This window comes from Cheilinus undulatus, linkage group 20 (assembly GCF_018320785.1).
Source record: "Cheilinus undulatus linkage group 20, ASM1832078v1, whole genome shotgun sequence".
Lineage (NCBI taxonomy): Eukaryota > Metazoa > Chordata > Actinopteri > Labriformes > Labridae > Cheilinus > Cheilinus undulatus.
The window spans coordinates 29,119,919-29,140,586 of record NC_054884.1 but is presented as its reverse complement, the minus strand read 5'-3'; the positions used below and the strand labels follow the sequence as shown (position 1 = coordinate 29,140,586).

The window sequence follows — 20,668 nt, the reverse complement described above, 5'->3', positions numbered from 1 at the left end:
CTAATGTAGCTACTCTGGCTTATGTGGTATGTTAACTACATAGCTAGCATAACTATGTTAGCTTCAGCTAAAGCTCACAAAGCTAAAGCAAGCCACTGTTGGTGTAACTGCTGCTAAAACAGGCTTATATATAATTTATTTTTTTCTATTTTATTTTATACAAGAAATTTTGTTTAGTCTGTAATGTTTGCAGTGTGTTTTTTTCATGAATGCAACAGCCAAACTTTGTTTAAAAATAAAAATGAATGGAGGAAAAAGTCAAACTGGAAAAACGTCTTAAAGAAAAATTATGCTATTTGACTAAACCATGACTGAGTGACTGAGTACCTACAGACATTTGATAGGATTACACTTATATATGATAGATTATACAGACCGTCAGTCCTCCGACTCAGACCCTTCATTACAACACATCCAAACACAGATATAAATAGGGCGACTGTGGCTCAGGGGGTAGAGTTGGTCGTCCCGCAATTGACCTATGGCTGAGTCCCGCCCTCAAACGCGATGAGCCAATCACAGTGCGTATACCACTCCAATACACTCGGGCATCGTCTGCCTGGAAGTCCATTGAAATGAATGGAAGAAAGTCAGTTTTCGTCCGGTTTTATGAGGGTTTTTTTTGAGATTTTAAGTTTAAAAATGGTCAAACGGTGTTCGTGGGGTACATGCGACTCCAACACAAGGTATCCTGAGAGTCTTGGCGACGGAGTGTATTTTTTTACCCTTTCCTAAGCCACATCTAAACGGAGAAAAGTGTCTTCTTTGGATAAAAGTTTTGCAGTAGACCCCAACATCAACCTAAAGTGGATAAAATTAACATCTGTTCTAAGGTAAGCCAACATGGTCTTTGAGGCATATTGTCACTTTGCTGGAAAGAAATATAAAGTTATCTTTAACATCTCTAACCTTAGCTAAAGTTAGGAGTTAGCTCCTAGCTGCGTTGTTCGTTGTGTCACGTTGTTTGTTGGGAGTTCACTGGCATTTTTTGTTCTAGTTTTTGTTCTTTGGTGATTGTACATTATTGTTAGCTGTTGTCCAAAGGGCTATAGTTAAACTAACGTTAACCTCTGGAGCTTAGCTTCATTAACTTATCTGTAATAGCCGAGATAACAAAGTTTGGAAAACTTTATGCTGAATGAGTCAATGTAAATATAATATAGCACCAAACTAACGGAGAGACACTCTAGGTAAAGATGGTAAAATGGCCGTTATATTTTTCTCATATTCTGAGCCAAAAACCTTAACTTCAATGGCTCTCTGATGCCGATCCTCTATCTTGTGGTCTGAGATGGTGATGGCAACGAGATGCAGTTTATCACGTTTGCACTGGGACCTGTAAGTTTGGGCTTGTTACTGAAGCTTTTTATCGACCTTCTCAACAATAAAATGATTAATAGATCCTTCCAGTGCGTAGTTTAGACCCTTTTGGGGACTTCTAGATTAAATGTAATCTTTCTGTCTCCAAAAATCATCAATGGCCTCCAGCTAAATGTCTCCTACTGTGGCAACTGCGTCTGTCAGTGAATGCTCATTGTTTGTCCGAGTGTGTGGAGGGGGCGTGGCTTAGCCATAGGTTTCGATCCGCAGCTCATGCAGTCTTTGGCTGTCTTGGGTAAGACACCTAACCCCAATTTGCTCCCACTGCTTTGTCGGTGGCATGAAAATGTGTATGGATGCGTATGAATGCGATTAGCTAATACTGATGGACAAGTCTCCATAGCAACCTCTGCCATCGGTGTGTGGATGGGAAGGTGTGACCTGCAGTGTAAAAGCACTTTGGGCAGTCTGAGGTCTAGAAAAGTGCTATACAAGCTCAAGTCCATTAACTATTAACTGTAAATAATAAATCCATATATATAAACTCTAAAAGGCCTTACTCAGATCAACAATATAAATATTAATATTGGTCTATTAAATCTTAGATACCTGGCATCTATAAAGAGATGTGTCATGGTGTCTGTTTTACAGTTCCTAGAACTAAATGTTCCTGGTACTTTTAGGTTAAAAACACCTAAAGAATACAGTCTAGGTCTGCTCTTTTAATAAAACTGTCCTGACATTTTTGTTCATAATGAAAACTTTGCCTCTCTCATGTGATGTTACTCAAATAAAACTGAACCCAACACATTTGTGCAGCAACAATTTGTGCTTTCAAGTAAGGAGATCATCTTTCAGACACAGGTTTGATCCCTGGAAAGAGATTAGAAACAATTTTTCAACAGCGATTTAAAACACAAACATGACTGGCATCTATATTTTATTTTTCCATTAAATGTATCCATAGAGATAGAGGTCCTTTTGAATGACACAACAATAAAGGACACTGCCACAGTTTTCTGCATACTTTATTTTTGTCAGCCAAGGAGAAATCATTCAAAAAGAACAAAGTTCCTGAATACTCTGAATATCTTAGACTTTAAAGAGTTACTAGTCTTCCCAGGAGGCATTCACACTGTAATTTAATGGCTGTGCTAAATTGTTATCGGACCAACTTTTATCCTAATATGTATATTCAGTAGTGTATATTTATTAGCAGCTTATTAGGTGTTTATAAAATTTTGATCCCTCAGAGATTTTGTAAAGAGAGAAATTTAATCTATTTCCAAGTGCAAACTTTGATGCTTTAGTGAGGAATAAAAACAAACATGTTCAAATATCCTGCAGGATCATCAGGAGAGAGATGTTTTTGAAATAAAGCCTGAAATCAAAAGTAAAGTAGTGCTTTGTTGAGTTTGGATGATAGCTATTTATAGTCCAAGAGCTAACAAATAAAAAACTCAGAACAGAGAAAAAAAAACATTCATTATAAAACAATAAACAATCAATGCTGAGTGATGCACATACATGTGTCATTTCTGCCCCTTGGTATCTTTAAACATCCATCTCACCTGTCTACATACAGCAACTGTGTACACAATCAACACATTGTCATGTAGAATGCTTACACATTGATTTGAAACCTTTTCCTTAGGAAAAAGAATAAACAACTTTACCATGCAAGGAGGTAACAGGTCGTATCAACTGCAAAATGCTTTGAGGGTGTTGGAAAAAATATACAGTATATACTGGAGCCCACTGCTGTGGACGTTTTCTTAAAGACACACTTCAGTAAAGCTGACAACGCACAATGACATGCTTTTGCATAGAAACGGAGGTGAGAGCCCAGAAATAAGAGAGGAAATACAGCACGCAGAGTTTTTGAACACTGTCAGGTTAATGACTTGAGTTTGTCCTCCAGCTGCAGTGGATGTTTAATCTGTAAGGTCCAAACACCACGACTGCTCTGTGCTCTGAGTCTGCACGCCGATGCTGGACCTCCGAGATGACATGCTTTCACTGTCCCTGCTCTCCGTAGACCCCCTGTTTCCCAGCAGGCACTCCAGACTGGTGTGTTCTATGGCGGATGCGTTGCCCAGAGGTGATTGGGAACCCAGGGAGGATCTGAGAGGTTGTCCAGGCAGCGGTGGTTGGATTGAAGGGTTAGAGTCTTCAATTTGAAATATGGAGGTGTCCTGAATTAAATTATTGGGGCAGGACTCTGAGGACAGGCAGAGGTGAGGGTAAGAGCTGGGTGATGCGTCCAGCAGGCTGTGTGTGGATGCACCTGTGGGCGCTCCGGACAGAAGGCAAGAAAATTCATTGGTCTCGCTGGGAGGCTGCAGGCACAGAGTGGGCTGGGACTGGCTGATGCTGCTCGGGCTCGCACTCAGAGGTCTGTTTTCAGAGTCTTCATGAGGCCTCAGGTCTGGGCCGACACTAAGAAGAGACGTGCCAGTCCACAGATTGGGTTTCTCAGAGCTTTGACACGGGTCAAACCTGGCTGCTGAGCTTACCGAGAGCTGTGGAGCGGGTGGAGAGGAGGATTGAGGTCTGTATTGGGTCTCTGTTTGGGTTTCAGCAGCTAAACTGAGGCTCCAGTGTCCAGCAGCGGGGACGCTCTGGTGGCTGTCATGGCTCCCAGAGTCGCTGTGGAAGTGGTAGGATGGAGCTAGGTTGAAGGGTGCACCTGTGTTTGGGTACGAGTATGAGGGGTGGGAGGTGGTGTAGTGCTGCAGGGACACGTGGGCCTGGAGGAGGTGCAGCATGTGGTGCAGGCCTTTCCCAAGCTCAGAAACTTCCTGGTTTAATGCGCCCATCTGTGTAGAAAGAACGTAGTTTCAGTTTGAACACTCGGCAAATGTGTAAAAAAGCGCAAGCACAGCTCTGCCCAATTAAGTCTGAGAACAGAGAGAAATGAATCAGCTTCTATCTTTGGGTTTTAATCTCAGACTCATGTCCAGTAATTTTCTGATGACCTTCCAAAAGAGGACCAAATTATTTATAATCCTCTCTGTGACTCGTAGAAATAGCTTTGTCCACAGTCCTGAAGCCCAGAGGGACCCAGATCGAGGTAAGTGACGCAGATAGGGGAGATAGTAGACAGAAAACCAGGAGCGAGCGAGTGAAACAGGAAGAGAAAAGGGGCCAGAGGAGGGCCACAAGTAGAGCGTCAGATTTTTAGATTGTTGAGTCAGCAGTGTCAGCGATCCTCTGCAATGCAGAGAGCACCCTGCTGGTTAATTAATATCGACTTCAGACAGACGCTACCTGGGCCCATCTGGATCCTCATTCTGCACCTGCTTGAGCTCTATCTCCACCCAAATAAAAAAAAAAAAACCACAATAGAAGGCTGAAACAGAGAGTCTCTGATTTCATTGTATGTTTCCCAGAGCTTATTTTGAAGGAAGATAAATTCTAAATACATTTCTGCTAGTTGATTTTAAAATGTCACATTTTCTCTATGACTTGAAACCCAGATTTCGACTCCTAGGTTGGTAGATTTTCATGAATGCCGTCTCTTTTTCAAATTCTGTCTCTCTAGCACACTTGATAGATAGATGTTGATAGTGCAGTACCCAATCTTGATTGCTCTTTTTGTTTTTACATCTCCCTGTTCTCTTTTTCTGCATCTCCCTCTTCTCTGTCTTTCTGCTCCTATTTTCTGTAAATCCCTCTTCCATGTTTTCTGCATCTACCTCTTCACCTTTTTCTTCTTCTCCCCTCATCCATGTCTGTCTACAACTGCTTCTCTGCATCTCCTTCTTCGCTGATTGTCTGTCCTTCTATTCTGTCTTTTTGCGTCTCTCTCTTCTTTCCAAATCTCCCTCCTCCCTCTTTCTGCATCTCCCTCATCTCCTTTTTTCCTGCACTTACCTCTTCTCTCTTTCTTCTTTTACACAAATTTTACATTTCCATGTTTTTGCATCTACTTCTTGACTTTTGATCTTTTTCTGCATCTCCTTCCTCCATGTCTTTCTACAACTCACAATTTTCTCCATCCACATCCCCCCGCATCTCACTCTACTCTTCTTTATGTATCTCCTTCTGTCTGTCCACTTCACTTTTTCTGTGCAAATCTCCCACTTCTCTGTCTTTTTGCATTCCTCCTCCTTTCTTTATTTCTGTCTCCCTCTTTGTTGTTTTTGCATCTACCTCTTCACTGTTTCTTCTTTATTTCCTGCATCCCCCACATCCATGTCTTTCTACAGCTACCTTTTTTTCCCATATAATCCTTATCTTCTGCATCTACCTCTCCTCTGTCTTTCTGCATCCCCCTCTTCGTTGTCTTTTTTGCATCTCTCTCTTCTCTGTCTGCCTGAATTTCCCTTTACCCCTTTCCAACCCCAACACAACTTTAAGGGATGGCTGTATAACATGAGTCTGGTTTTGGTTGAGGTTTCTCCCCAGTAATGGGAAGTTTTCCTTGCCACTGACACTTTGCTAAATATTCCTTAGTGCTAAGTTCATGGAGGTTTATGTCAAGTTTTCATAAAAAATACAACAAAGATTAAGGTCCACATCTGCCCTCTTAGTGTCTTAATATAACACTGGTTGTGAATTGGGGCGATTCAGAAACACTAGTTGCTTATTGATGATTTTCTCTGGTCAAATCATTATTTATTTAGGTTAACAGGTGGTATCGTACCTTGTGGTTGAGTTGACTGATGCTCTGTTTGACCTCCTCTGTCTCCTGCAGCAGGGTGGCGTTAGCGTGAGCTGAGTCTGGAGAAACGAGGAGGGGAAAAGGAGATGTAGCTGGATTAGTTACATGTAATTTAGACATAAAACAGAGGCTATAGCAGAATGGTTACAAGACTGAAGTATGAATTTTAACTCAGGAGTACACCTGGTAATAATCTGCATGGGGTTTTTATTTTCAAACAAACAGCAAATCTCGGAGAAACAACTTCTATGATTTTTTTTTTCAGTTCTCCTAATCTTCCAGAAGTGCTGATAAAATCCTGAAGGGAAGTTGGTATAAGTTTAAGTGTTCCCTACACAATAACAGGAATACATTTAAATATTAAAAACTCTGATACATGTGATGTTATGTGTTCCCTTACTGTATGCCTACATGTTCGTATCTGCTTCCTCCAGCATTGTAGAAAGTGTCTTAACTAAGTGATTTTGCTTCAGTATCCTGTTACTTAAAACAGAGAAGCCTTTGCGGTTATGAAAGCTGACAGATGTTTTGAGAAATCAATGAGGAAAAAAAACTTAAAAAGTGCTTTGGATGGCAAGTTTTCAAGCTGTATTCTTGAAAGCACACACTGTTTAAAATGTGTGCGGGCAGAGGTTAGATAGCTGGACTTAAGCTGAACTGCATGCAGTATTCATCCCCCACTGATCATCAGTGAAAGCTCAGGCCATATAATCTGTGCCCTGCTTTGACCTCAGTTGTCCTTTAACATGTTCTCTGACTCTTTGGACACCCTGCTGTCATTTCACTCCTCTGTGCTCTCATGTTTCCCCAGAAGGAGGCAGCGCAGCGATGTCCTGTCCACCGTTTGAACTCTCCAGCCATCTGGCACCCGTGTGACCCTCGCAGCTGGAGGCCGTTCTGCTTACCTTGGGCGCTGCCTCCTGCGCTGGCTTTGGGCCGGCCATGTTCCACATTGAAATGGAACGTGTGCCCGTTGTCTTCGATGCCGTCTACCACCCTGCAGGGAGGGAGGGGATGAGGAGAAGGGAAAGCCAGAGTTAATGTAACAGTAGAGGCCATTTCAATTATCACCAGAGCCAGCAGCTACCCGGGAATGTGCCATGAGAGCTGCTGTTGGCAGAGGAACATGAGGGTCTGAACATGAGGAGAAGCAGCCAGTCTGGAGGGGAGGACACCTGAGCGCTATGAACCAGCATGTACCCATCTCCAGGACCTACTGGATGACTCAGGGATACATTATGAATACAGATGGCAGAGGCAGGAGGATAAGGTGCTCTATTAATGAAATACGATGACATCTGCTCAAATATGCAATGCAAATACAACCCATTTACATTAAGTGGATGATTAAGCTTTTTTTAGCATGACTTTAAGTGTCCATTACTGGGACATTTTACTTGGAAATCTTAAACACCCTCAGGGGATCATAACTGGTTACTATAAGGGCTGCACATGAGAGAACTTCCTCATATAAAACTTTGTTTGATGTGAAACTTCTTTCTTTGCTTCTCATTTGTTCACCAAACAAGTCTCCTAATCAGCCCACTTGTTTCTCCTTTATCAGTGCTTTACTCAGTTTTGTCAGCCTGACATTTAAGCATTTATGGTCCACTTCTCTTTTTTAGTGTTTCAAGTAAAGTCGCGACCATTATTTAGTTCAGCAGCATAAAGGGCTTTGATGAACTTGTGAGCTGGAGTCAATGGCAGCTCAGCTCTCAACCAAAAAAGCTCCAACAAAGAGCACAAAAGAGACAAACTAAACTGAAACTTCTCTACTCAGTATGTTTACTAGTTTTATTTGCTTGGTATGTTTTTTAGTTTCACAAGGGCTAAAAAACTTGTGATAGCTAAAAGGAATTCTGGCCAAAAATCAAGCTAAAACACTGGGAAAAAGTTTGCAGCAGTTGGTGTGCAGCCCACACAATTGTGATGTCACTCATTACAGTGGATGGTGAAAGTGCTGGTATTAACTTTAGGCTACCATGTTGTGGATGTATTTGGGAGCAATAGAAACAAGCTAAAGTAACAAAATAAAACACGCCCACTAAACATAATTGTCAGTGCTACCCATAGACTGTGGAAAGAACTGGACAAACCCTGTGTGACGTCAGCCGTCTGCTATAGGCGGACTCAAACAGCTCTTGAAGCCTATCTGCGGAGGCTTCCATATTGATATCGCTGTCTCAACCGAACTTTGGATCAACCTGATGGCCCGCCCATTAAGCGCGACTTCCTGTCGACTAGCTAGCTAGCATTCTGGTAGACAAAAACGTAGCCTCTGCCTGTCGAGCTATCCGTCAATCAAATGAGACGCGCCAATCAGCGCGAAGTGAAGTTTATCCTAAATATAATCCAAACGATCGTTGTACAACAAAATTCCCCATACAGTGAGACAAGACACTAGCTAATGAGACACGTTCGGTATTTTGAACCAGGCTGTAAACTAGTTTATTTCTAGTGTAAAAACCAGCTGTTTAACAGGTGTCCAGATGGGATTTGCAGTGTTCCTGCAGCCAGCCTCAAGTGGACACTCGCAGTATTGCAATTTTTTGCACTTCCGCATTGGCTTCATTTTTCAGGACCGTATGTTACCGCTTGGTGTTACCTGAAGGGCACTCATAAACAGAGAAACTTGTGAAGAACCAGACTGAAGGGGCGTTTCTCCATACACTAGCAATGATCTTAAAGCATAAAAAAAGCTTTGATGCCAAGTAGCTGTCCATGCAAATACCTCTTTCTTTTGTTAAACGTCAAAACTTGCTCACCAGAGTACGCAAAGAGGTATTGGTGAGTACTCTTTCTCTTCCTCAACATCTCAAATTTCAACATTTCTAGCTTCCTAAACTTTTTGTGTACAAAATGTACACTATACAAATTACTGCAGGGAATTTGTTAGCAAAAGGGTCTATAAGCTCAAGACAATCAGAGAAACTCTTATCATAACATAAAACTCCTTTTCTGCTTCTGCAGCAGATAATTAAGCTCTCGATTAAAGCCTCTACAAGCACTTTGACTCTCTGACCCTCAAGTTATTTTTCAACCATTTTGTCTCACCTGGAATTACTGTCTTAAAAAGCTGTCATAACATCAACTCTGTGGTGCAAAGTCAAACATCCTTTTTTCCCAGGAAAACCTGAGTTTTAAGAATGTGTGCAGCATCAATGGCATTTGGATTTTTAAAAGTTATGGGACTATAGAGATGAAAGAGAAAAACAAAACAGAAATTCAAACTCAAGGATTTTATGTGCTACACAGTAAATGAAAATGACTTAGACTCCTTTTTGCACAAAAAAAAAAAAAATCCCTCTGTGACAAAAGTCTTCAAAATATTCACATATTTCCCAAAAAGTTCTTGTGCTTTCTGGATTTGGCTAAATTTGAGCCATCATTCAAAGCAGTTTCTGTCTGCAGTGACACAGAGGGCTACATCACAGACTCTCTCTCTCGCTCTTTTTCTGCGGTATGAGCCATTCAGGCTGTTTCCTTCATGATCTGAGAGTAGAGGGCATATGTAACTTGGCAAAGCATGACGCAACGATGGAACAGCCTGACATTGGTTGTTGCAGCCCATGTGACAAAATAATATGGTGGATAGCATAAGCCAGTGGACAAAACACAGCTGAGTTTTTACATAAAAATGGGTAATAAGAGGGAGTCTTACACAATGGATTTTATGGTACAGGTATTAAAAATAACTGTACGGAAATGATCAGTCTCAATGCTTGTAATCTTGTGTCTTTTTTTTAGCTCACAAAGAAACAAGAATATTACTTTCAGTCTGTTTCATAACCTGTGAAACAGTCCTCACAGGAGCTTTAAGGCTCATATTGAAACTATATATACATTTCACAGTCCACCTGGCTGTTTCTCCTATATCAGTATGTGATGACGCTGATACAACAGAAGTCTGGAGAATGAATGGAACAAAATCAGCTTGTGGCGATCATAACTTGTGAATTAAACCCTGTATAGACACATTGATGCAATGCTATTGGGAAGATGATGACAAAGAAGACAACAAAGCCTATGGTATTGTCATATAGACCAGTGTATCCCATCCTGGGGAGGGGCTGTAAGCTCTGACGTGGTCACAACTAGATGTGCATATTTTCTTTTTGTAAATCCTGATTAAAAACATAATGTACAACAGCTTATTATGGCCACCATAAAGATAAAAAGAAACAAGAGGCTCACTTTGTTTTTAGAAAAAAAAAAAAGATTGAATTTTTGAGACTACAGTCATATAATTTACGAAAGAAAAAACAAAACATTTCTGAGATTAAAAAGTTGCAAATTTAAAAGAAATAAAATACAAACTTCCAGTTTAAAAAGTCATTAATTTTGAAGTTATAGATTTTTAGAAGTCCCATTTTGACTAAAAAATTGCAAGTCTTGTAAGTCATTAATCTACGATATTGTAAAGTCAAAAATTTATGAGAAATATGTAAACAGTGCTTGGATAGCCCTGAAGTCAATATGACACTGATAATGTAATGATTGTGAGATAAAATTACAAATATTTCTTTACTGAGCTGTCCCAGAATGAAATAACTTGATAATCTCAAAATTCGACGTTTTGGTTTATGTAAATCTCTGACTTCATAAACTTTAACAACTTTCTCATTTATTTACGACTAAGTTAACTTCAAAATGTTTGGTTTTTTTTTCTCAAAATTGAACAGATCCTCTTAATTTTTAAGATAATGCTATCATTTCTTCTTACCAATTTGTGTTAAGAACGTGTTTGTAGGCCTATCCTGTTGGAATTTTGTCAATGGAAAAAAAATTTACTTTTGATATTTAATTCTTCCAAGTGCATCCTTGGTGGGCTTAGGATTTCTTAGATACGAGCAGGGGGAGGCCCTGAAGAAAAAAGGGTGGAACCACTGACAATTAAAGCAATCTAAATGTTTGAAGAATATGACTGGATCAATACCTGGGGCTCAGATCTGGAGGTGCAAAGCAGGTGACCGTTGGGATGAGCAGCTGTGAAGGCTTCTGCTCAGCCCCGCACTCTCCCTGTGAAGAACTCGATGACTGGGCTGAGGCTGCAGTGGGGGTGCTGTGCTCTTTCTTCGCCGATTGCTGAGGGGACGAGTTCTGCCCGTGGAAGCCTCGGCTGAGGTTGGGTGAACGACAGCGCCGCAGGGCGTTGAACTGCTTTAGCTCATCCCCTAGAAGGTTCCCCAGAGAGGTGCGGCGGACGGGGCTGCTGAAGCTGGGCAGCAGGAGGTTTCGGCGAGAGCGGGTGGCCGGAGAGAGGTGGTAGGAATCGTCAGAGTCGTCTCCTTTTGTTTCGATGATGGAAGGGAGTCTAGGCTCCTGTAAAACAGCAAATACAGCAAACAGCGTTACTAACAGCACAATAGCTGATGATATTTTAATCACATTCATTTAATCCTGTTAAAAATCTATTATGCTGGAACAGCAGCTGCATGTGTGCTCATGGAGAAAAATAATTAGTTTTAAATTAAGTAGAACTCTTAATAACAGACCAAGCAAGTGCTGCTAACACCTTTTAAATAAAACAAAAATAAGGCACGGAGATAAGCATGCAGCACAAACTGTAGTGAGAAAAGTAGCTCATAAGATTTTCTATTAGGAGAACCACTGACCCAGTTAGTGAGCTAACTCCAGGGACTAAACTGCTCTCTGTGATCCAAATGAGTTTCAACCTGTAGGGGAAGTCCTTGCTGTAACCCACCCACAGCATCACAAGCCATAAGAGTGCCCCAGAAAAAAAATCAGGGGTTCCGCATTGAAAGCCAGACCATGCTTGAAAATAAAGTGACATGAAAAAAACTCATGCAGCTTAAACACAAAAAAAAAAAAAATCTTTGCATGCAATAAAAAAAGAACTAAAGAAAGACTCCTATGAGAAAAGAAGACAACTGAACTTGAAGTGAACTCACGTGGGTAAGTCTGGGTGACCTTGAAAACCTGCTGAGGCCCTGCAGGAGCAAAAGCACAAAGCTATAAGATCACAAATGACACCGCCTGGAGCAGAATTTATTTATTTATTCAAATTTAAATAACCTGTTTTACCTTGAAAATCCTATAATGAAAACTTCATCATAATAAAGTGTCCCTGAGGGTTTTTTTTTTTTTTCACAAAAATTGTTTTGGATTCAGTGTCTCGAGTTGAGGTGAACAATTTTTGTCAAATACAAACACTGATTCATTAAAGACATGTCCAGTGAGGCAGTTTTTCACATTTTGCACACATTCTCCATGTAAAACCTAAGTGATAGAACATTTTCAGTGCCCAGTGTGCAAAAACACCCACTGTTTTTCTTCACCCACAGCACTGTCAGTTTGAACACTTAATAAAACGCCAGCTTCCACAGTGCCACAACTCCCTTAACAGCCCGACCTGACACGGGTGAGTGCCAGCTCAGGCCAGAGCTCCTCACCTTGTCTCTGCTTCCCCAGTCCCCTTGCTAACTTCTCTCTCCAGACTTTTCTTTTCATTCCCATTTTTTCTTGTTCTATCTCTGCAGTTCTTTCTCATATGTAATGTTGGCACCAGGAATAGATGTCTTTTTGTGGTGGCAACTATGAGTCATGTGTTAGTGTAGGTAGTATCAGTGTTGTCACTACCTGGAGCCAGAGTCTGTAGAAGGTGGTGGTGCTGCTTTGGCTGTGATGGCCATGTGGTAGAGGAGGTAAGATAAAGAATGTCTGTGTTGGCATTGCAGTCGGTGAGAGCTAGCATGAGGTGGTTAGAAATCACTGTTAAACCCTCTGGAGGTGTCATGGGGCTAACTGAATGAAAAATGAGCATAAGTAGGGACAGCCCTGGTGGAGTGCTGGCTGTTTTTCTGCCCATCATAAACAGTTGACGCCAGTGGACCAACATTAAGGGGGTTTGGAGATTCCTTTGCCAATTGCCTGTTCTTGAGTAGGATGTAAATACTTTGTTTACTTCAAATGACCAATCAAAATCAAGAAGGTGCAGGACTTCTGATATCAGCTTCATCAGTAAGAATGAGTCAGTCTTCTTTCAAACATGGCTGTAACTGCTAATTCTTCACATGTTGTTATCAACATTAGTGACATAATAGTCATAGCAAAGTAAGTAAGTTTGAGATTGATTTATGGTCGAGACAGCCATAAATTCATCTTATTTATTGATGTTGCTCTGGTTGTCTTCTTGCTATCTATACTTCTCTCTTTTCTATTTCTACATCTCCCTCATCTCTCTATAATGCATCTTCTTCTAGCCCCCTTCTTCTCTCTTTCTACATCCATTTCTTCTCTCTTTAGGTACCTCCCTGCACTCTTTCTGCATCTCCTTCTTCCCTCTTTAAGTAACTCCCTCCTTTCCCTTTTCCCCTTTTTCCCACCTTTCTCAATTCAATTTCTGATAGTATTTCTGTATCACCCTCTGTTTTATTTCTAGATCTCCCTCTCTCCCTTCTCAACCACAGCATAGCTATAGCAGAAGGCTGTTCACATGAGTCTGGTTCTGCTTGAGGTCTCTGCCCAGTAAAAGGACGTTTTTGCTGCTGTAACTCTTCCTAATGTTTAATTAAAGTTAAACATCTGGAGCATCTTTACATCCAAGTTTACTTCATATTTATTCCATGTCTTTGTCAGCACATAGTTGAGAATCTTTACGTTATCGCCACAGATTGATGAGTGCAACACCACTGGTAGGACTGTGACTTTACAGGTCAAAGAAAACCATTAATACATTTAGGTATCACTCCATTTTTACAACTGAGTAAAGTACACAGTAGTTGTCTAATTATATATCCACAGATTCCCTTTATGCAAACATTTACATAACTGTAGCCTGTGATTAATCATTTGTTACACAAGCTGAATCATGTTGCTGTTTTCAACAACTCAGGATGGATTCCAGTAAAAGTTTCTTTCTCTTTGAGTTGAAATAAACTGGGAGCTTTTTGGCGGCATGGAAAAGGAAACTGTGATATTGTGAACTCCTCTGTCATGTGTGAAAATGTGAGTCTCTGACAACATGGCTAAATGGGACAGCGCAAATCACAGTCTGTCACACTTGTGATGCACTGTGTTAAATTTAATCCTTCATTATAAAGCACTCTGGAACCCGCAAAGCAATTAAAGATAATGCATGAATATTTGTGAAACTTTGCATCTCTTTAGATGGTGATAAATGAAAAGCTAAGGGGCCGAATGACAGTCTATTCAGAACAAAATCTCCTCATAGGGAAACAAACCCTGGAGCAACACTGGATGATTATCCATCATGAAAGATTGGTGCCAGATGACATTAACTGAACATCAATATCAATTAATGGGGAAATTATGCCAAGTGTCCCACATTGCAAAGTAGGATGTATTTGAAGGACTTTTCCTGTCGGGCACAAATGTGATTTTTTTTTTCATAAGAACTGCATTTGCACACAAGTCTAACATTTTCATGGTAGTAAACAAAACTATTAGTCCACAATAGTGTGACTATCACACTGTTCAGGTTTATAAGGGGTTGAAGGCAGATAGATGAGCATTATTTTGGAAAGCCTGGCTTTGTTGGTACCACAAATTAATTTAGAAACTAGTCTCGGTGTGAAATTTCTGACAGAAGCCACCTGGATCAGTAGATGAGACATTTGTTTTTGTCATCTCCTCTCAGTCATTCAATTGTTCCCTTGTTATTCAATCAATCATGCACGCTCACGTAGCTCATCTCAGTGTTGCAAAAAAAACTACAATGTATTGTTTCTTGTGGTTGTTTTTTATCAACTTTGCTAAAGTGTTGTCATACAAGGCTCCACAGGGGGCCAAATGATCACCATAACTCCTCACTGACCAGCTTGGTCTTCACACTGCATGACAACCAACTACTGAACTCTCCCTGTGGTGTGTGGTGATTATAGTCAAACAAATTTTGACTCAGTGCTGGCTCCCTGGAGGGGAAATGACCTTCCAGCTTTGCCTGGATTGCACAGTCTCTTCTCTTCTGTGCAAAATTGGTATCCCTTAAGTAATAAGCTATTCTCTTTGATTTTGACTAAATGCAAACCAAAAAAAAAAATGAAACCTGCAACCTTTCATCTGAAAAAAGTTATTTTCTGCCACTTAGGAACAGCTGAAACCATCACTGCAAACTTGTGCGCAAGTTATAGAGCTGTAAAAAAGCTTTCCCCTTTCCTCAATTCTTTTTTGCATATTTTTCACACTTTAATGTTTCAGATCACCAAACAAATTTAAATAACAAACAAAGATAACCTGAGGAAATGTAAAATGCAGTTTTTGAATGATGATTTCCTTTATTAAGGGAAAAAATCATCCAAATCTGCCCTGTGTGAGAAAGTAACTGCCCCCTAAAGCTAATATGTGTGTTTTCCACCATTGGCAGCAATGACTGCAAGCCTATACTCCTCATACTTCACAGTCCAGTTTATTGACATTCCTGTATTATTTGCTGCTATTTAACAGCATTTTCAACAGCAAGTCAGTCTACAGCAGGGAACCCTACTGGAGGGGAACATTATCTTCCCTTAAGAAAATGACATCACTGTTTTAAAACTGCATTTTGTATTTAATCAGGTTATCTGTGTCTAATCATTAAAATTAGTTTTATGATCTGAAACATTTCAGTGAGACAAATATGCCAAAAAATAAATGAGAAAGGGGGCAAGTACTTTCCACAGCTCTTTAGTTAAAAAGCTTACAGTTATTTTGAAAATTAAAGTCCAATATATTTGCTCTTCTTGCTCTGTTTAAGGTTTCTAGAAACTCCAAATTTTTAGAAAAAAAAAAAGAATCTTCAGTTAGGAAAATTACTCCATTAGCATATTTAATTAAATAATCAATTTTGATAATCGTATGACACGACTGAATTGTAAAGTTTCAATGTGTCTGCTCTTGTCTTTAAGCCCCTGTCCCTTTGTGATAAGTTTTTCTTAAAAAAAAAAAAAAATTTTAATTTAACAAAAAAGGCAAGAAAAATATCTCAACACTAGACAAAATTTGTGGCAAACTTTAAAAATGTAATTAACGGTAGAACCATAAAAGTTAAATTAAATTACAGACTTGTTAAATTAAATTACAGACTTGTCACAAAGAAAGAAAAACTATGCCTCCATCTGGCCGTATGGGATTTTCCCTTTGAGAATAAATAAAATAATCTCTTTGTGTCCCTCATGCTGTAACAGGCATCCCTACAATCTGTCTGTTTGGCAGCATTTCACAATAACTGACTAATGACTGTAAAGTCAGCATACAATGCCGTAGTATCTCTAATGTATAAAAAAGACCTGCCATCTTACAACAATTCAAACCACCCACTGTGGAGATGAGACCACTATGACTGTGTCTGTGTATATCTTTGTGAGTGTGCGTATCTGTGATGGGTTTGTGAGATCTGGCAGCTCCACCAGGTAGCTGAGCACTCTGTCATCCTGTCAGGGGGCAACAGCGCCCTGGTGTTATGTTTTAAACTCAGAGCAGATGGTGCAAGAGAAGCAAAGAGTGAGCACTTATCAACCAAACCTGCTATAACAGATAATATTTACAGCTAATAATTCAAAAGCACACGTTTTACATGGCATCTGTAAGCCAACTAACAATCAGACACTGTTTTTAGAGGAACCCTTAATGAGATATCGTTCCCATACACATGGGTTCTGTTAAATGCAAATTTGTATCTAAGATGTACTGTCATTGAAAGAAACACTTCAAACATGATCGTTCTCTTTCTGAAGCCCTTAAAAAATACAGTTAAAGCTGATCTTTCACAGCATGACTGATAAAAATACATCCGGTAATGAGCACAGTCAGCACAGATGTCCCATCCTTTAGGTTCTAAACCACATAAAAAAAAACTACTAACAGGGAAAAAAATTAATACCAAGTCTGTTTGACCAAAGAGGAAGGCCAAAAACAAGCGCAGATGTTTCAGAATGACATTGAGAGTTTGTAAGTCACACATCATTACATTTGTTTTGATCCAACTGTTAAAAAGATGCCATTCAGAACAGCCACTGATCTTTGTTGCTTTAATTCATGAAATTATTCAATTTGATGGTTTGGAGCTGCATCTTTTAACAGATTACATAACATTGCTTGAAAACGTGGCTTCATATGCAACATCAACAGGCGCTTTTTTCTACACAGCGGAAAGATTATCTGGCCTTACGTAATCCTTTCTTAAATAACTGTTAGGGCTACCAGGCAGCTCCAAGAGGAGGTCGGTGTCTGGGTGTAATGTCATCCCGCTGTGCTCTGGGGTGGCAACAGGGAAGCGATACGGCTGCCTGACAGTGGAACCCACGCTCAGTAATTGGTGTGACAATCAAGCCACCAACAGGCCTTTGGAAGCCGTGGTAGAACAAGTGTCAAGGAGAGTGACAAAGGCACCTTAGGGGGTACAAATGTGTTGTCTGCTGCGCTTTATGCTCTAGTCTACGGTGAGGGGAAAAGAGGCGGGTGATGTTGAGGTGCTGAGATACAATGTGAGATGGAAAAAACCTTGAGCACATGGATTTGAAAGAAAATTGATATCAGGTCACTTATTACATGTTTGAAAAAGCTATTTGAGTGTAAGCTATGAACAAGTCTCTGATCATAACTGTTATTTTCATATTTTACCACAGAAGACAGTGCACTAGTGACAGTGCATGAGTAAATAATGAATATTTGTAGTGGCTATTGTCGATTATTCATAGAATTATATAGAAAGCAGCAGTTTATGCTACCTCGACCTTTAACAGACAACTAAATACTATTGTTACCTAGAATTAAAGAGCAAATGCCTATTTCTTGGTCTTATAATCAGCTCTGACCAATGATTTTACCAAAAAAACAAATCTTAGTCACTAAATTTATAGTCACTGCACAATAAATCTGTCTCTACAAGAATGAGAGCACTGCACACTTGTTTTTCTAATCATGATAATTATGCTGTATTATTCCTGCATGAGCGTGATTTGTCTTTAATTCCCTTAAAAAAATGAAAAAAAAAACACAAAAATGCTTTACTAGCTCAGTCATGTTATAACTAAATTATAGTGCCTATAAAAAGTTTGTTTTCGACCAAATGACAAAAAAACTCTAATATCAATGCGAAAACAGATTTCTACAAAGTAATGCTAATAAAAATATGTCAAGCAAAATAAGTGAGTGTTTAAGTATTCACCCCCTTTAAAGCGACTGACCTAATTCAACAGAGGTCCAGCCAAATGGTGCTAGTAGTCTAATAATTAGTGAAATGGGGATCACCTGAGTGCAGGGAATGTGTCAAGTGACTCTAGTATAAAAAACACCTGCATTTAGAAGGTCTAGTCACTGGTTTATCAGTATTCCTGGGTACCATTACACCATGAAGACAAAAGAACACTCCAAGTAGCTTCAGTGTTTCCCCTACAATTCTATAGGGAGGGCGCCCCGCCTTGCCGACGGCACCCCCAGCCCCCCTTGAATGTCGAGTCAATTTTATTTAATTGTTTTTTTCTATATAGCGCCAGATCACAACAAAAGTCCTTTAAGAATACCTTTCCTACAGAACAGGTTTTACTTGGTCCTTTCATTAAACAAACTTAATAGCCCAAAGTTTTTTATCCTGTTTATATTAATGTATTTAATTCCTTAGTCCTGGTTTTCTGCTTGTTCCCTCTGACTACATGAGCAGAGCTGAGCAAACCGCTCACTGAGCAGAGAGCCCCGCCCCCTCCTCTCTGTGTCAGAGCTGCGGTCACGTGTGTGCTGGGATGCTTTGACTCAGCATCATGAGAGAGAGTTCTCCAACTGATTTATCCTCTAAAGTTGTGTATGAACCGATATCCCGCTTGTTTTACGTCTGAGATGGTTACACTAGCGCTGACCAAAGGCATTTGGGAGACTCCATGGTCAAGTGGGAGAAAGTTCTTTGGTCTGATGAGACCAGAGTGGTGCATTTTTGGCTATCAGACAAGACACTATAATTGGAGCACATCAAACTCTGTATGTCACCACAAACACACCATCCCTACTGTGAAGCACAGTGGTGGCGGCATCATGCTGTGGGGATGCTTCTCAGCAGCCAGCCCTGGAAGGCTTTTGAAGGTAGAGGGTACGGTTAATGTAGCCAGATATAGAAAAATCCTGGGGGACAATCTTATACAGTAAAAAGATCTACAAATTGGTAGAATATTTATTTCCCAGCAAGACAATGACCCAAAGCAAACAGTGAAAGCTACACGGAAATGGTTTAAAGCCAATAAGGTGAATGTTTTGGAGTGGCTGAGTCAAAGCCCACACCTCAGTCCAATAAAAAATTTGTGGCTTGACTTTAAAAGAGCAGCTCACAGTTTTAAAATCTTTAATTTTTGTCTTTTTATTTTGCAAAAAAAGAAAAATTATTTTGACCATGATTCATTTGATCAAAGGGATGAATACTTTTTATAGGCACTCTAAGTGTCCCATAATGCTGACACCGTACAAGAATATACAAACTTGCTGTCGGACTTCCTCATAAACAGAAAAAAACACAATACTTTCTTGTTTTAGTTTCTTGGTTTTAGGGTCTCCACTGCAGCCTTGTCCTAAAAGGCTGATTTAACTGTAACTAAACATAAAGACCCCAAATGCTTAACTTATTTCAAAATATATGAGCTTATATGAGGAGCATCATGGCTGTGCTCTTAAAAAAAAAAAAAAAAAAAGTAAAAGACTGGGATTCAAATTACATTGTCACTTATCACTCTGCTACATGACTTCTATTTACCCACCACTGTGGCTGCTAGGTTGTGCAAATTCACCCATCACTGCACAAAAAGACCAGCTTTTTGCAACTGGCAGGTGCTAATTTCTAGCCCTGCTTGCAATGTCTAAAAAACCAGCTGTTAGCAATTTTACAAAGTTAATTGCAGGCAACACCACTAGAGATAGTGATTTGTGTTCCCTTGGTGCCAAAAATGGTCTCCTGGCTCTGCGATAAAAAGGGGAGGGATGGAAAAATGGACAAACTATAGACTTTAAAACACTAGTTCAAAAAGAAACAAATGAAATCCCGGGAGCTAGTTACTTTTTCCAAAAGTGACACAGTCTCATTTGGAAAAAGTAACCACACTAAATCAGTGTAAGCATCAGTGTGCTTCATACCTCGTCCTGGCTGCCCTCTCGTAGGTTGTAGGTGAGGTTGTTGCGGATGTCAGATGCAAAAACACTGCCGTACTCCGGGTAGAGCTCCAGCACTTCTCTGAGGCCTCGCACACTGATATACTGGAGGTCACAGTAAGTCAGAGCCTTCACATCAGCATTGGTTTTGATCACCTGGTCTGTTCCAGGCAGGTCAGAGCCAATCAGGTCCCCCTTTCCTTCAGAAATAAAAAACAAAACATGTCCCCTCACACACGGATCTTAAATATTAAGCTCCAAGCATCATTTAAGAGTATTTACAAACCTAATATTGCGAGCACCATGCTGTCTTTCAGCACCTCCAGAGACCCCGAGCAGACAAAGTAGTTGGCATGGAGCGCATCACCCTGACGGATGAGGTACTCTCCAGGGACACAGAATGAGGTTTTTATATGGAGGGAGAGAGAGCGCAGACAGCCGCGACTTGCTCCTTTAAAGACGGGTAGCTGGAGGATGTCCTTATTCAGATGCATGGCGATGTCGGCCCGCAGCTCATCAGGGAAGTCGTGCAGGAGCTGGGGAATGGTATGACAGATGTAATGAGCTGTGACAGTGATTTGTAATTAGGGGACAGAT

The 20,668-nt window shown here is 40.3% G+C and overlaps 1 protein-coding gene across 1 annotated transcript in view; it reads right to left on the bottom strand.

The window, feature by feature from the left end:
• Positions 1-2,867: 2,867 nt before the first annotated feature.
• Positions 2,868-20,668, bottom strand: part of kcnh4b (potassium voltage-gated channel, subfamily H (eag-related), member 4b) — a 67,860-nt gene continuing 50,059 nt past the window's right edge. Inside the window, exons 10-16 of the mRNA XM_041815826.1 lie at positions 20,358-20,607; positions 20,057-20,271; positions 11,899-11,937; positions 10,923-11,308; positions 6,892-6,983; positions 5,969-6,045; positions 2,868-4,139 (exon numbers count right to left, since the gene is read on the bottom strand). Of these exons, the coding sequence (XP_041671760.1) occupies positions 3,255-4,139; positions 5,969-6,045; positions 6,892-6,983; positions 10,923-11,308; positions 11,899-11,937; positions 20,057-20,271; positions 20,358-20,607 (1,944 nt within the window). The 3' untranslated portion in view covers positions 2,868-3,254. The remainder of the gene's footprint in view (positions 4,140-5,968; positions 6,046-6,891; positions 6,984-10,922; positions 11,309-11,898; positions 11,938-20,056; positions 20,272-20,357; positions 20,608-20,668) is intronic.